The sequence below is a fragment of the Plecotus auritus genome (assembly GCF_963455305.1).
Source record: "Plecotus auritus genome assembly, chromosome: 4".
Lineage (NCBI taxonomy): Eukaryota > Metazoa > Chordata > Mammalia > Chiroptera > Vespertilionidae > Plecotus > Plecotus auritus.
In genome coordinates this window covers 70,155,586-70,170,997 of record NC_137775.1, presented here as the reverse complement: position 1 = coordinate 70,170,997, position 15,412 = coordinate 70,155,586, and the positions used below count along the sequence as shown (strand labels likewise).

Genomic DNA, 15,412 nt, shown 5'->3' with positions numbered 1-15,412 from the left:
AGGCCTGGTCCCTCCCAACTGCCCTCCCTTGCAGGCCTGGTCCCTCCCAACTGCTCTCCCTTGCTGGCCATCTTGTGGTGGCCATCTTGTGTCCACATGGGGGCAGGATCTTTGACCACATGGGGGCAGCCATCATGTGTGTTGGAGTGTTGGTCAATCTGCATATTGCTCTTTTATTAGATAGGATAGAGGCCTGGTGCACTGGTGAGGACCAGCTGGTTTGCCCTGAAGGATGTCCCGGATCAGGGTGGGGGTTCCCTTGGGGCGTGGGGCGGCCTGGGTGAGGGGCCTGTGGTGGTTTGCAGGCCGGCCACACCCCCTGGTGACCCAAGTGGAGGCCCTGGTATCTGGGGTATATTTATCTTCTACAATTGAAACTTTGTAGCCTGGAGTGGAGCCAAGCCTTCTGCTTGCTCCGTGGCAGCAGCCATTTCTATTGGGATTTATGTATCTTCTATAATTGAAACTTTGTAGCCTTAAGCTGAGTCCTGGGCCGGCCAGGGTGTGCGGAAAGCTTGGCTTCCTCCATCACCGGGGGCAACCCTAGACTCCTGCTCTTTCCAGCTCCGTGGGTTGGGCTATATTTATCTTCTATCATTGAAACTTTGTAGCCTTGAGTGGAGGCCTAGGCCAGCAAGGGCAGGTGGAAAGCTTGGCTTCCTCCATTGCCAGGGAAACCCAAGCCTCCCTCCTGCTCTCTGTGGCTGTAGCCATCTTGGTTGGGTTTATTTGCATATTCTCTCTGATTGGCTGGTGGACGTGGCTTGTGGGTGTAGTGGAGTGAGGGTTGATTTGCATATTACTCTTTTATTAGATAGGACTAGTGGCCCAGTGCACGAATTCGTGCACCTTAAAAGGAACTGTGGACCACAAGGCTGCAGTGGGCACAGGGGCGGGTCTTGTCCCATCCTCCGTGCCCCCGCCCTGCCCCTCCCACCGTGGTCCCCGGTCTCAGGTCTGCTGGCGCCAGCCTCGCTTGCACCCGCTGACGATGAGGAGCGATGGGGGCCGGTGCCAGCAGCAGGTGTAAGCGGGGCCAGCACCATTAGTGGGGGCGAGCGGCGGCTGCTGCCCTGTTCACCCCTCAGGAGCAGGGATAGGTGGAGAAGCCCTTGGGCGATCGCGGCCGGCAGCTGCCACTTGCACCTGCTGATGGCGCCAAACGATTGGGACTGGCGCTGGGCGCTGGCAGTGGGTGTGAGTGGTGGCTCTGCCACCGGCAGCAGGTGCAAGCGGGGCTGGTGCCAGCAGCAGGTGTGAGTGCTGGGCGGGACCACAGCGTGCAGGAGCAAAAAATTTTCAGTAACCACCAGAGGCTCATCCTGATGACAGCAACTGGCGCCTCGCCTTGGTCTGGCGCCCCCGCTCATCTGCTGCACTATCCCGCCACGGCCGATGCCCACCACATTACGTGCTCTGCCACCTGTTGCTGACACCTGCCATGTTCTGTGCGCGCCCCCTGGTGGTCAGCGCATGTCATAGCGACCGATTGTTCACTTGTTCCGTTGTTTTGCTGTTCGGTCTATTTGCATATTAGGGTTTAATATATAAAGATATTTAGAAGCCAGCTTTTCACCACAGTAGAAGAATGCTTAAATCTCCAGACTCTCTTCTTTAAGTAGGCTAACCTACCACATATAAGTGAGCTAATCAATACAACCACTAACTGTAATTCAAGGGAGCAATCAATAAACAGCTGCTGGGTTTAGTCCTTATAGAGACTAAAGTTTGACTTCTCTATCCTTTTTCACAGTAAAACCAATGTTACAAAATGTCACTCTAGGTGGCACTTGAAATTGATTTTGGGATGTCCTGTTTTCAAGATGTCCTATTTTTTATTCTTGAAAAAAATTTTTTAAAAAATACATATTTTATTGATTTTTTACAGAGAGGAAGGGAGAGGGAATAGAGAATTAGAAACATTGATCAGCTGCCTCCTGCACACACCCTACTGAGGATGTGCCCATAGCCAAGGTACATGCCCTTGACCAGAATTGAACCTGGGACCCTTCAGTCTACAGGCCGACACTCCACTGAGCCAAACTGGTCAGGGCTATTCTTGAAAATTTTTTATTTGTTGATTTGAGCGGGAGGGAAGGGAAAGAAAGAAAGGGAAACAGATGTTGTTCTATTATTTATGCATTCATTGGTGGATTCTCGTATGTGCCCTGACTGGGGATTGAACCCACAACCTTGGCATATCGGTATGATGTTCAAACCAACTGAGCTATACCCAGCCAGGGCTCAAGATGTCCTGTTTTTTAAAGAATAATTAAGGCAATTTTAAAAATTTGTAATTATATCGTGAGTTTATATCTATCTGAAAGTGACATTTTGTAACTTCATAGAGATTTAATTTTAGAAGTTAAATTAGTTTTTTAAATTTCTTAACCTTTTTATTGAAGTGTAACTGCCGGGGTTCTTTTTCCAACCTTACAGTGGGTTCAGCATCCTGGAGAAAGGGGCTGCGTGTAGATGATTAAAGATTCCGGAGACGAAAGATAATTTTGAAAGGCATTGGGGGTCAGAGGGTCTTCAGCTAAAGGAACTGAAGACTCCCCTCCTTGACTCAGGACCCTGCTTTTATTAATACAGTTTGTCCTAAGGCAAGGTGAAGATATACACTTCAAAGGGTAAGGTATCAAAGGGTAGAATTTACAGAAGCATTGTCAGTTTGGGGAATAGCCTACAGCTGTTCAGGTGTTTGGCCAACAGGAGGCAATAAAATGCCCTGAGCTGTCTGTCAGCAGACAATCCTATTCAGGTTTGGGGAAGTGCCGTTTAGCCGTTTCCAATAGGTAAACTACATATGTGGCTCACCCTTATTGAGCCCCCCAAGCTTCACCAACCTTTTGGTGAAACTCTTGTAATTATTACATGCTGGAATTGGTTCCCGGCATATAACGTATAGATCTTGAGTTTATATCCCAGTGGATTTTTACAGCTATATACACTAGTGTAACCAATACACAGATCACTATTTAAAGCATTGCTAGCACCTCTCACTTTCTTGGTCCTCCTATTCAGCCCTCTCCCAAAGTTAATCACTATTCAAATTTCTGTCAATATAGATACATTTTATCTGCTTTTAATTTTATGTAAATGAAGTCATATAGCACCTACTATTTCTGTGTTTTATGTTTGAAAATAATTTATTTTATTGTTGACAGTATTACAGACATCTGTCATTTTCCCCCTTCCCCCCTCCTGTCTTGTTTCTTTTGCTAATCATTGTGTCTGTGAGATTCAATCATGTTTTTTGTGTGTTCTTTTCTTGTTAAGTATGAGTCGGGTTTACCTGTGGCATACTTGATTTTTCCATTCTACAGTTGGTTGACACAAATAGTTTTTGGTTTAGGACTTTGATGAATAAAGCTACTATGAACATTCTTGTACATGCCTTTTAAGAAACATATTCACACAGCTTATTGGGTGTATACCTGCGGCATAGGAAATATATATGTCCATCTTTAGTTTGTTTGCTTAAGAGTATTTCATAGTCATTTTACCAATTTATATTCTCTTCAGATTGTATGATAGTTAATAGTCGTTTTGCATTTTCAAAAAACATGGTATTGTCATTAAAAAAAGAATCTGGTGGGTATAGAAACTAAGATTTTTATTAATTGGTGCTAATTTAGTATACAAAATATCCTGGCAATTGAGGTTATCTTTAAATGAGTAAATAATTTAAATAGCTTGAAACAGTTGTGACTACAACATGAAAGTTCTTTCAGCCAAGACAGTTTGCTTTTTTTCTCACTGTTTTACCTAGTTTAAAAAAGAAAGAATTGAGTAGCTAAAATAAGAATTATTGTTTTATGGAAAGCAATAACAAGATGATAGTAACCTTACTTGTTAGTTAAATAACTGTATACTAAAATGCCCTCAACCCTAAAAGAAAAAGGAACCCGTTGAAGTTATAATAGCTTTTTAATACTTGTCCATTTTTAAAGTAAATTGTGGTAATAAAGAATGTGTAAGTTGTGGCAGAAAACCATATTTCAAGTTCTATTACAGGCTTGTAGTAAATTGCAACATTTTTTTCCGTCATGGAATTTCTAAATGTTTTTGCAATCATTTAAAGCGTTATTGCCAGTGAGGCAATAAAAAGAAAAGAAATCCAATTACTTCATGTGCAAAGCTTTCATTTCCTATTTAATGAAAAAAAAGGAAGACTTTTGTTCAGTAAGCATGCAAGCTTTACAGTCCCTCACAGTAGATTAGAAATTTCCTTTAATAGAAAATAAGAAAACTATGTCCTCAATAAATGCTCTGATGAAAGGTAGTTTTATTAAGTTAAAGCCTGTGCGTAAGAATGTTGCAGCCAAGCCTTGGCTAGTGTTGCTCAGTGAATAAAGCTTCGACCTACACTGAAGGGTTGAGGTTTGGATTCCTGGTCAGGGGTCAAGGGCACATACCTCCTGGGTTGCAGGTTCCATCCCCTGTGTATGTGTGGGGGGTTGTATGGGAGGCAACCAAGATGTGCTCTCTCACTTCTTTCTTTCTCTGTCCCTCCCTCCCTCCTACCCTCTTCCCTCTCTCTCCCTTCCTCCCTTACTCATTTCCACTCTCTCTAAATATCAATGGAAAAATATCCTCCAGTGAGGACTAATAAACAATAAGATTGTTGCAGCCAAGTTGGAAAGGGTCAACAATTAGATTTGATGGGTCACTGAAAGTAATAAAAAGAATAAGTGCTTACTTGATGCTTAATATATACCAGCCATTGTTCTAAACCCTTTATATAGGGTGTCTCCAAAAACAACTTTGAATACCATTATTTATTCCAGTGGGTTACATCTGAAAAGAAAGAAACATCAGTTGAGCTATCAGCTGTTAAAGTGTGTGTACATTTTTGGGGACACCCTATATATGTTATATATATCCATGAGGTTGATACTGTCATCCTCATTTACTGATGAGAACCTGAGAGACACAGGTTTGGTAATTTATTCATGGTCACACAGCTGTTGAGTAGCCAAGCCAAGATATGAATCTGAACATACTGCCTTCAGAGTATATGCAATTGACCAATATACTCTATGGCCTCAGCCAAAGTGGAGAAAGAAAGAAGGGAGAGAAGTCAAGGGATTAAATAAATAAATACTAAGTGCCATGAATTGTACTAAGCATTTTATGCGTGCTAATTCTCACAGTAAACAGATAGTTTTAAGATAGTCGTCATACAAAGGAGAAACAGAAGATTCAAAGAGAGACATTTTACCTAGGGTCACACATCTCGTAATTGCTGGAGCTAATCTTTCTAAAAAGGAGGCCATTGATGGGGAGTTCATTATTTTCTTATGAATGTCTGCTATGGATTAATTTAAACAACTAATACCCATTGGGAAGTAGCAAGCTATTTATACCTTTGGGACAAGTTTTCTAATACCATAAGAATGATTTAGCATACCCTCTATGCTAAATAATGGCAACATGGTGTAGTAAAAAGAATATAGACTCTGGGTCCAGAAAGACCTCAGTGTTTATGATTAAAGTTTAAAGTGGTAATTTAAGGTCATAGTTTATAAGCATATTTGAATAGGTCACATCATCTGCATAATCCTAAAGGTACTCCCACATTATTTAACAAATGTGTGCCCAGTGACTGATACGTGACAGACACTCTACTAGGCACTTGGGATATAGCAATAAACAAGTCTGACAGAAATCCCTAACCTTTAGAGTTTACAGTCTGATCAAATAGATTCAGTTGTGATTTGCTCTTGGGAAACTGATCTTCCTGATACTGTCTCCTTGCTCTCTGATGAGTTAGAAGCCAGCCAGTTCATTTTCAAAAGCCTCCAGGATCAAAGGTGTTTTGGTCCCATCTGCACTAGCTTTCTTCAGGACCATCAATTTTCTATATTTTTGCCCAGATGTTCTAATTTCAATACACATTTTTTTTTAGTATCTTTTATGTAATGAATCCTATTCAACATTGTGGGTTTAAAGATGACATCAGAAAAAATGTTTCTATTAAGAATTAGTCTGGGAGAAAGAGGGAGAAGAGAGGAGGAAACGTTTTGTCTTCTGCCTTATGATCTCTCCATAAGCCCTCTTCTACCCTTTATTCCATAGAAGCTAGTCAGAACCTACAAGTAGGGGTGTAATGCTTCATTGTGTAAGTCCCTTAACCTTAGTCATTCACTGTTCCTGGTGCATGGTAATCCCTCAAGTATTTCTTAAAGAAAGGACAGGAGAAAGGTATACTTCCAGATGTATGTATATTTTCTTTTCTGGTTTATCTGGTTTAATTTGCAGTTGGTCTTTCAATGATATTTTCACATCTCCCTCTTTTCTGATGTTTTAATATGCATACTAGTTATTGTATGTAGGAAATCCTTATTGAAAAAATTTACTACCCAGTCACTGCAGTTGACTCATCATGCTATGAAAAGATCTTAAATAGATAATGTTGGAAAACTGCTCTAATTACATCAGTGCTACTTATGTCAAATGAGAATTTGATAGAGCTAAGCAGTTAACAATCTAAAGAAGAAATATTGCTGAAGATGTGATGTGGGACATATGTTCCTCAAAATAGAATGATTTAAATAGTCCTCCTGACTTAAATTCTACAGTCTCATTTTACTCACTTCCTTGTGACTACCTTGTTCTCCCTGAGTGATATTCCTGTCTGGCAAGTACTGATTCAACTCAATTATTGTCCTGTTCCATGCTCTCATTTAAGCAGAAACTCTGTCTGCTGACTGGTCTCACTTCCAGTTCATGGCTGCAAATCTCAAATGGGCATTGAATGTTGACTTGCAGTCCTATTACACTTTCCTCTTTCCATTTATTTTTCCAGGGTTATTTCATGCTTTCTCTTCTCTTTGTAAACCTGTTGCACACCCTATTTCAGTAATGTTTTTGCTTCATATTTGATTGAAAAAAATAGCTATACAGGAACTTCCTTATTTTCTACCACCAAAATAGCCTGCCTTGGTGCCCTACCTTTCCTCTTGGTGAAATGTGGGCTCTGAATATTCTACCTTCACAACTTTATTCTTTATTGATCCCCCTCCCCTGCTCCCTAATTTTTTTCTTTTCTACTGTATCTTATTACCTCCAATTATTTTCACCTCTAGCTACCACCTTTTTTGAAAGGGTCATTTTTGGTCATTGTGTACATTTTCTTATTTAAGGTTTTCTCCTCATTGTGTTTTACTCCAGTTTCTGTTTTAATCTTTCTCCTAACACTCCTCAAATCAAGGTCACTAGTTATCTCCATGCTGCCAAATCCAGTTGATTTTTCTGTTCTTACTTTCTTCCCATTAGTTTTCCATACAGACGGTAACTCTCTTTTTCCCTTGGTTTCCATGGACCCTATTCTCCTGATTTTATTCTCACATGAAGTTGAATGCCTATTCCTTTTAGTAAGTATCCTTTGTTGGCTTCATCTCCTCTGCCAAACCCCTAAATATAACTCCTCAGTTCAGTGCTGGGCTCCCTTCGTTTGCACTCTGCATAAATGCCCTCAACTAGTTCCAAAGCTTTATTTATCAAGGATATGATAATAGTTGCCAAATCTGTATCTTAGAGCTTGACCCATCCTCAGAACTCTAAACTTGTATATTCAGCAGCTTCCTGTCAATCTCCATGTGACAGATGTCTTGAGCTGAACATGGTCAAACCAGAATTATTGATTTTTCTCTATCTGCTGCCTCCCCCATCTCAAGAAACCACATCACTAGTCAGCTCACTGAGTTGTTAAAGATAAAATCTGAGTTCACTTAGTTTGACCCATCACTTCCATCAATAAATATCCAGTAACTATACCGTTCTTCATCTTTATTGTTACCGTCGTCCTTCATCAAGCCACCATTATCTCTTCCCTAGACCCCTGCAATAGCTTCCTAAGTGTTTTTCCTGTTTTTCTACTATGTCTTTTTAAAAGTAATTCAGATTATGTTACTTGCTTGCTTGACACCTACCAGTGACTTCCCATTGTACTTAGAATGACATCCTTACACCTTGTCTTATATAGCCTTACTAGAGGCCCGGTGCACGAAATTCGAGCACTTGAGGGGGCGGGTGTCCCTCAGCCCAGCCTGCACCCTCTCCAATCTGGGACCCCTCGGGGGATGTCCGACTGCCGGTTTAGGCCCAGCCCAGCCTGCAACCTCTCACAATCCAGGACTGTTGGCTCCCAACTGCTCGCCTGCCTGATTGCCCCTAACCACTCCCCTGCCAGCCTGATTGACACCTAATTGCTCCCCTGCTAGCTTGATTGCCCCCAACTGCCCTCCCCTGCCAGCCCACTCGCCCCCAACTGCCCTCCCCTGCTGGCCTGATCACCCATAATACCCTCCCCTGCCGGCCATCTTGTGGTGGCCATCTTTGACCACATGGGGGTGGCCATCTTGTGTGATGGTGTGAGGGTCAATTTGCATATTACGTCTTTATTGTATAGGATACATTGAAGCCTTTTGCCCCTGTCTGTGTCTCTGACTTTACCTTTTCCCACTCTTTCCCTTATGTATTGTGCTTCAGCCATCCCTTTTTTGTGTTCCCAGAATAAATCAGACTCATTGTGAACTCAGAACCTTTGCACTATATGTCCTGCCCCAGATGCTTTTCCTCATCTTCCCATGGTGCTTTCTTCTTGTCATTCAGGTTTTAATTTAAATAGCAGCAGAGAGAGAGGCCTACCCTGAACACTGAATACAAAGTAGCTAAGTAGCTAGTTCCCAGTCACTCTTGATTACAACATCCTATTCTAATGTACCCTGTGGCACTTAACGCTTCTGGTTTATTTGTGATCAGTTGTTTTATTGTCTGTTTCTCCCCTTTCCACTTGCTGTGCACTTCCCCCAAATGGCTGCAATAGAATACCAGTGCCTAGAATAGGGCTAAGCATATAGAGCAGGGGTGGAAATGTCTGGTCCACAGGTTGTATAAGGCCTGAGAAATCATTTGGTCTGGCCCTGCCAAGGCATTAGAGGTGAGTCAATTAAATGTTTGACCAAATTTGGCAGGCTAATTTTTAAGTTGATAATTTTGTATGGCCTGCGAATGATATAAGTATCCAAATGGCCCTTAGCAGAAAAAAGTTTCCCTATCCCTGATGTAGAGGCTTAATTTTTTTGGGGGGTGGGGGAGGTGGCAGAAAGACTGTCAATGGAGTAAGCGGTCCTTGTGCAAAAGGATGATTGGCAAAAATGATCCTTTAGATTTTGCTGTTGGGAAAGTTGAACATGAAGACTGACACAATTTAGGGAAGTGAAGGTAACTGAAGGGTATTTGCTACTTAAGACCAAGAGAAAAGTTTAGTTCTTGGCTATTTACTTTGCCTGAAATGCAAACAGCGCACTATCAAGTCACTTTGTAGAGTGAGTTTTGGATGAACAGAGGCCAGAGGTGTTGGGTAATCCTTAGGGGGTTTACTCAAGTGACACAACCACCAGCAATGGGACATACAGCTTAGTGTTCAGGATATATTTTCTTTCCAGCTAATAACCTACCTTAGGAAAATTTTGTTTTAAATAAAGAGAATAGATAAAACCATCTATACTAATACAAGGGTAATAAGCTAATTAGACTGGATAGACTGGATGTCTTCTGGACGTCCTTCCGGACAAAGCCATGGTGGCAGGGACCGAGGCAGAGGCGATTATGGGCGATTAGGCTGGCAGGGGAGGGCAGTTAGGGACTATCAGGCTGGCAGGGGAGAGTGGTTAGGGGCAATCAAGCCAGCTGGGGAGAGCGGTTAGGGGAGATCAGGCCAGTAGAGGAGAGAGGTTAGGGGAGATCAGGCCAGTAGGAGAGAGCAGTTAGGGGTGATCGGGTTGGCAGGGGAGAGCGGTTAGGGGTGATCAGGCCGGCAGGGAAGAATGGTTGGGGGCAATCAGGCAGGCAGGCAGTTGAGCGGTTGGGAGCCAGTGGTCCCGGATTGTGAGAGGGATGTCCCACAGGGATCGGGCCTAAACCGGCAGTCAGACACCGCCCCCCCTCCCCCGAAGGGGTCCCAGATTGGAGAGGGTGCAGGCTGGGCTGAGGGACATCCCCTCCCCCAGTGCACAAATTTCAATCCAGCCTCAGTTTCCCCAATCCCCTCAGCCCCGCCTCATCCAGCCTCAGTCCCCCAGTTCCTCAGTCTCCCCAGCCCCGCCTCATCCAGCCAGAGTCCCCCAGTCCCCTCAGCACCGCCTCATCCAGCCGGAGTCCCCCAGTCCCTTCAGCCCCGCCTCATCCAGCCGAAATCCCCCAGTCCCCTCAGCACCACCTCATCCAGCTGGAGTCCCCCAGTCCCCTCAGCACCACCTCATCCAGCTGGAGTCCCCCAGTCCCTTCAGCCCCGCCTCATCCAGCCTCAGTCCCCCAGTCCCCTCAGCCCCGCCTCATCCAGCCTCAGTCCCCCAGTTCCTCAGTCTCCCCAGCCCCGCCTCATCCAGCCAGAGTCCCCCAGTCCCCTCAGCCCTGCCTCATCCAGCCGGAATCCCCCAGTCCCTTCAGCCCCGCCTCATCCAGCCGGAGTCCCCCAGTCCCCTCAGCACCACCTCATCCAGCTGGAGTCCCCCAGTCCCTTCAGCCCCGCCTCATCCAGCCTCAGTCCCCCAGTCCCCTCAGCCCCGCCTCATCCAGCCTCAGTCCCCCAGTTCCTCAGTCTCCCCAGCCCCGCCTCATCCAGCCAGAGTCCCCCAGTCCCCTCAGCCCCGCCTCATCCAGCCTCAGTCCCCCAGTTCCTCAGTCTCCCCAGCCCCGCCTCATCCAGCCAGAGTCCCCCAGTTCCCTCAGCCCCGCCTCATCCAGCCGGAGTCCCCCAGTCCCCTCAGCACCACCTCATCCAGCTGGAGTCCCCCAGTCCCCTCAGCCCCGCCTCATCCAGCCTCAGTCCCCCAGTTCCCCTCAGCCCCACCTCATCCAGCCAGTCCCCCAGGCCCTCAGCCCCGCCTCATCCAGCCTCAGTCCCCCAGTTCCCCTCAGCCCCGCAGGGGAAGGCAGTTGGGTACAATCATGCCAGCAGGGGAGTGGTTAGGGGGCTATCAGGCTGGCAGGCAAGAGTGGTTAGGGGCAATCAGGCAGGCAGGCAGGCAAGTGGTTAGGAGCCAGCAGTCCCAGATTGGAGAGGGTGCAGGCTGGGCTGAGGGACACCCTTCCCATGCACGAATTTTGTGCACCGGGCCTCTGGTTAACTAATAAAAGTGAAAAATAAAAACATGGGTTTAATGCATGTGAACTCCATTAGTGAAAGTTGTTATTGTAGTTGTGTTGGTGTGGTAACATTAAATTATATCTTTGGATGGATTTATTACCACATTACTAGAATACTTACGAATTTAGACATAGTAAGTATCAAATAATGTCATCTCGCTAATACTATCTAATAAAGAGGGAATATGCAAATTGACCATCACACCATCACAAAGATGGCGGCACCCAGTCCCCTCAGCCCCACTTGAGCCCCCCGGTCCTTTCAGCCCCACCTGGGGGGGGCGTGGCAGGTGCTTGGTGCAGTCGGACCCGCCCTCAGCCTCCCAGCCGCCCAGGGCCGGCCCGAGGCGCACGCAAGCCTCAGATGGTGGCTGCCCAGCCGATGCCCGAGGTGCAGGCAAGCTTTGGATGGCTACTGCCCAGCCGACGCCCGAGGCACAGGCAAGGCTTGAATGGTGGCTGCCCAGTCGCCCAGGGCCGCCCGAGGCTCAGGTAACCAGGGCCAGGCCGGCTGAGGCTTGCGCTGCCTGCAGTGGCAGCAGCAGAGGTGTGATGGGGGTGTTACCTTCCCCTGATCGCCGGGTCGCCTCCCGCCCCTGATAGCTCCCGGACTGTGAGGGGGCAGGCTGGGCTGAGGGACCTCCCCTCCAGTGCATGAATTTTCATTCACCAGGCCTCTAGTAACTATATAAAGTAACATCTGAAATAAAGTAGCTATAAAGTATTAGTTCTGTTCTTTACTAATAGTGAAGTTATTTCATTAGATGTTTTACTTTATTAAAACCAAGAGCTTTAGAGAAAACATCCTATGTGTTTGAGAATTGAGTTGTTTCTGTGAACTTGTTTTCACTATAGACTTAGTGCATCATCTTAAAGCAAGCAGTGAAATGACGAAATTATTTACTATGTTTTTTGTGATCTAGTAATAAATTGCTAATGATTTCTAGAGAGTTCCTTACCTGGCTATAAAGGAAACTTTGAAATAATGTAAGGTGTCTGATAAAACAGGCTGACATAATATAATACTATGCACATATGTTTGGTAATGCTTTGTTTTGGTCATTGTACCTGATGATACGATGACGCATAAAATCATCAGCTTCTAAGCATAGTAAAGAAAGAGAGAAGGAAGAGTTAAAATTATAATACTAATATTAAAATCTCAAAAGTTTATAGTGTTTTTTATATTTATAGTTTGGAAAGCACTGCTGTAATATATATTTCATTTTACCTACACTTAATCTTTCTCTAATTTCTTCCTTTCTTTATGTAGTTCTGAGTTTCTAACCTATATCATTTTCCTTCACTCTGAAAAACTTTCAACATTTCTTGCAAGGCAAGTCTTCTGGCAACAGATTCTCTCAGTTTTTGTTTGTCTAAGTTTTTATTTTTCCTTCACTTTTGAAAGATAATTCGTAGGATACGGAATGCTAGGTTTGTGAGGTTTTTTCTTTCAATACTTTAAATATTTGAAGTGCTTGTATGGTTCTTCTTGAATGGTTTCTAAGAAGTTAAATGTAATTCTGATATTTGTTCCTCTGTAGATAACTGTTTTCCTCCTTTCACTTCTTTCAGGATATTTTCTTTATTTTTCTGTAGTTTGAAAATTATATGAGTAGGTGTATATTTTTAACATTTATCGTGATTGCTATTCTCTGAGCTTCCTGGATCTGTGATTTGGTGTTCAACATTCTTTGAGAAACTGTACAAAATAAGATGAGAACCAGCAGTTTAGAGATAGACAAATGTCCAAATTTTATGAAAGAAAATTAAGTGGATTTTAAATACTGTATCATTGAGCTTGATATGAATTCTATGCAAAATTCAAATGGGATTTTTTTTTAATGACTTCTTTTTTAAAGTGTTAACATTACTTACTAATTGCCTACATGGGTTCCCAAAGAACAAATAATTCCTGTCAGATTAAGCTTAATGGTCAAGGTTCTTGGCTATCCTCTGGTTAAGATGTAGACAGGTGGGCCTGATGATCCGATTGTAGGTGGATTGTGAGCTGGATGGACAGCTTTACCCAGAGAATACAGTTAATTGGATTGATATCAATATCAAAGGTGTTTGCTGCATTCTTCAGGGCTCAATCCTAGACTTTGTTCTTTTCAACGTTTTTATAAACTGGACACATTAATGTCATATTGTTCAAATTTTTAAATGACCAAGCAATAAAGATTAGTTAAGACATTGCATGACAGAATCAGTTCCTCTGAACATGTTATACACAAAATACCAACAAATTGGATAAAAATAAAAATCTGAAAAAAGTTCCTCAACTGCCATGAATATAATAGCACAAAAGAAAGAGACGGAGGGCTAGGTGTGAATTAGTGGTCTGCTGTGACTGCTGGGAGAGGCATGCTCTACTTATTCCTCCATGTTTTCTGCATGGCTATATCATGGAGAATAGGGGTAAGTGGATAGATGCTACAAGTTGCCTGAAGCAGATGTTTTAGCAACTTTTAAGTGTTCAGTTGAAAAGAATTACTTTGTTACTATAAATGATGGTTTCTTTAAAATTATTTAGCTAAGCAAGGTAAATCTTACCTATACTGGAGGTTGAAAAGTATAAAGTGTGAAGTATATTATGTTAAACTTCTCAAAATTATATATAGTTAAGGCTGATAATTTTGTATTTCAGAAGGTTATTAAAGAATTGATATCTGTGATGGTAGGCTAATTGGTTAAAAAGAATTCTGAGGGAGACAGTAGTTATTAAAAAGTAAGGATAGATATATGTTCTTAAAAATTATATATCTGTATAGCTAACAAAAAGTGAACTCAACTAAGTTATGAATTCTTTAGGTAGTTATAGAAGAAATGATCTTATGGAATATTTTCAGAAAGGAATGAGTGAGTGAATGTTGTATTTTCTTGGTTATAGAGAGGTAGACTTTTGAGTTAAGAACCCAGTAAATACAGGGTTTTTTATCCAGGCCTATATAGCATTTTTTTTTGTATGAAAGAGAAAGATGGTTTGGAATATGTAAGTGTGACTTGAGCTCCTGAGAACTAGAATATTATATTTAAATTGTAACTGATAGTGTAGACTCAGGGGAAAAACATTATCAAATAACATTTCATTAGGCTTTTCCTGGTGTAGTGGTCTAACGTTCAGCAGTGTAGGTGAGGGGAGTAAACTGTGCTCATAAAGACTTCCAGGCCTGCCCCACTTATGCTAACAGGTGCACATTAACAGTAGTTAGCAAATAATGTCAAATACAGTTCTTTTAAAAAGTGTCATTTCATATGAAGGAATTAAATGGTTAAGAACAATTACATTAAGATTATATTTATACTAGAGGTCTGGTGCAGGAATTCATGCACGGGTGGGGTCCGGCTGGCCCGAGTTGATGGGGGCCGATCGGGGCCGGGCTGGTGGGGGGTTGGGGGGCTGTAGGAGGTCGGCCGGCCAGCCCTGCCCCTGATTGGGGTAGGGGGGCGATGGGGGCAGGCCGACTGTGGGGAGGGGCGGCGGGCCATTGGCCAGCTAGTCCTGCCCCCGATTGGGGGGGGCGCTTGGAGGCTGGACTGGCCGGGGGAGGGGCCGCGGGAGGCTGTGGGGGTGCTGATTGGGGCCCCCATTGGGCTGGTTGGCTGCTGCAGTGTGCCTCATAGCGACCAGTCGTTCCGCCATTCCGGTCGCTTGGCTTTTATATATATAGTCACTATTTTGAGGTACTAATATGTAAGGTCTGTCACTGTGAGATCAATAATCATGTTTACTTGTTTTTTTTTATACAATAATAAATGTTCTAAGCTTCATTACACTATGCTTCATATGCTTTATTACACTAACTTTATACAAAATCTGTAATTGAGTTTTAAAGGCTTTATTGGTTTAAGAAAAATTAATACATCTGATTATTTACTTTAAAGCTACAGAAGAAAGAAGATCAGCAATTAGAGCCTAAAAAGAGCACCAGCCCTAAAAAAGCTGCAGAGCCAACTGTTGATCTTTTAGGACTCGGTAAGTAATGAAAAGCTCAAGTCACCATTATAGTTACAAAACAATTGAAACCTTTACTTCAAATGAATATAATAGCTTTATTATCAGTATGCTAAAAGATAACTGTTAACTGAATTTGAAAATGTTATGATTACTTTGCTCAGTTCCCACAAAAAAGGAAGTCTTTAATAAGGTTGCTAGTCTCTGTCAGCACTGTCTTCTTGGAAATCCAAGTAATGAGTTCCTTGGGGAAAGAAAGATATCAAAGTAATCTTCAAAGGCTTGGTAGATGGT

The 15,412-nt window shown here is 43.3% G+C and overlaps 1 protein-coding gene across 4 annotated transcripts in view; it reads left to right on the top strand.

Annotated features, from left to right (window-relative positions):
* Window positions 1-15,412, top strand: part of SMAP1 (small ArfGAP 1) — a 157,416-nt gene that overhangs the window by 103,670 nt on the left and 38,334 nt on the right. For all 4 annotated transcript variants that reach the window (XM_080663704.1, XM_080663702.1, XM_080663703.1 and 1 more), the window contains one exon: window positions 15,049-15,139. In XM_080663704.1, the coding sequence (XP_080519830.1) occupies window positions 15,049-15,139 (91 nt within the window). The remainder of the gene's footprint in view (window positions 1-15,048; window positions 15,140-15,412) is intronic.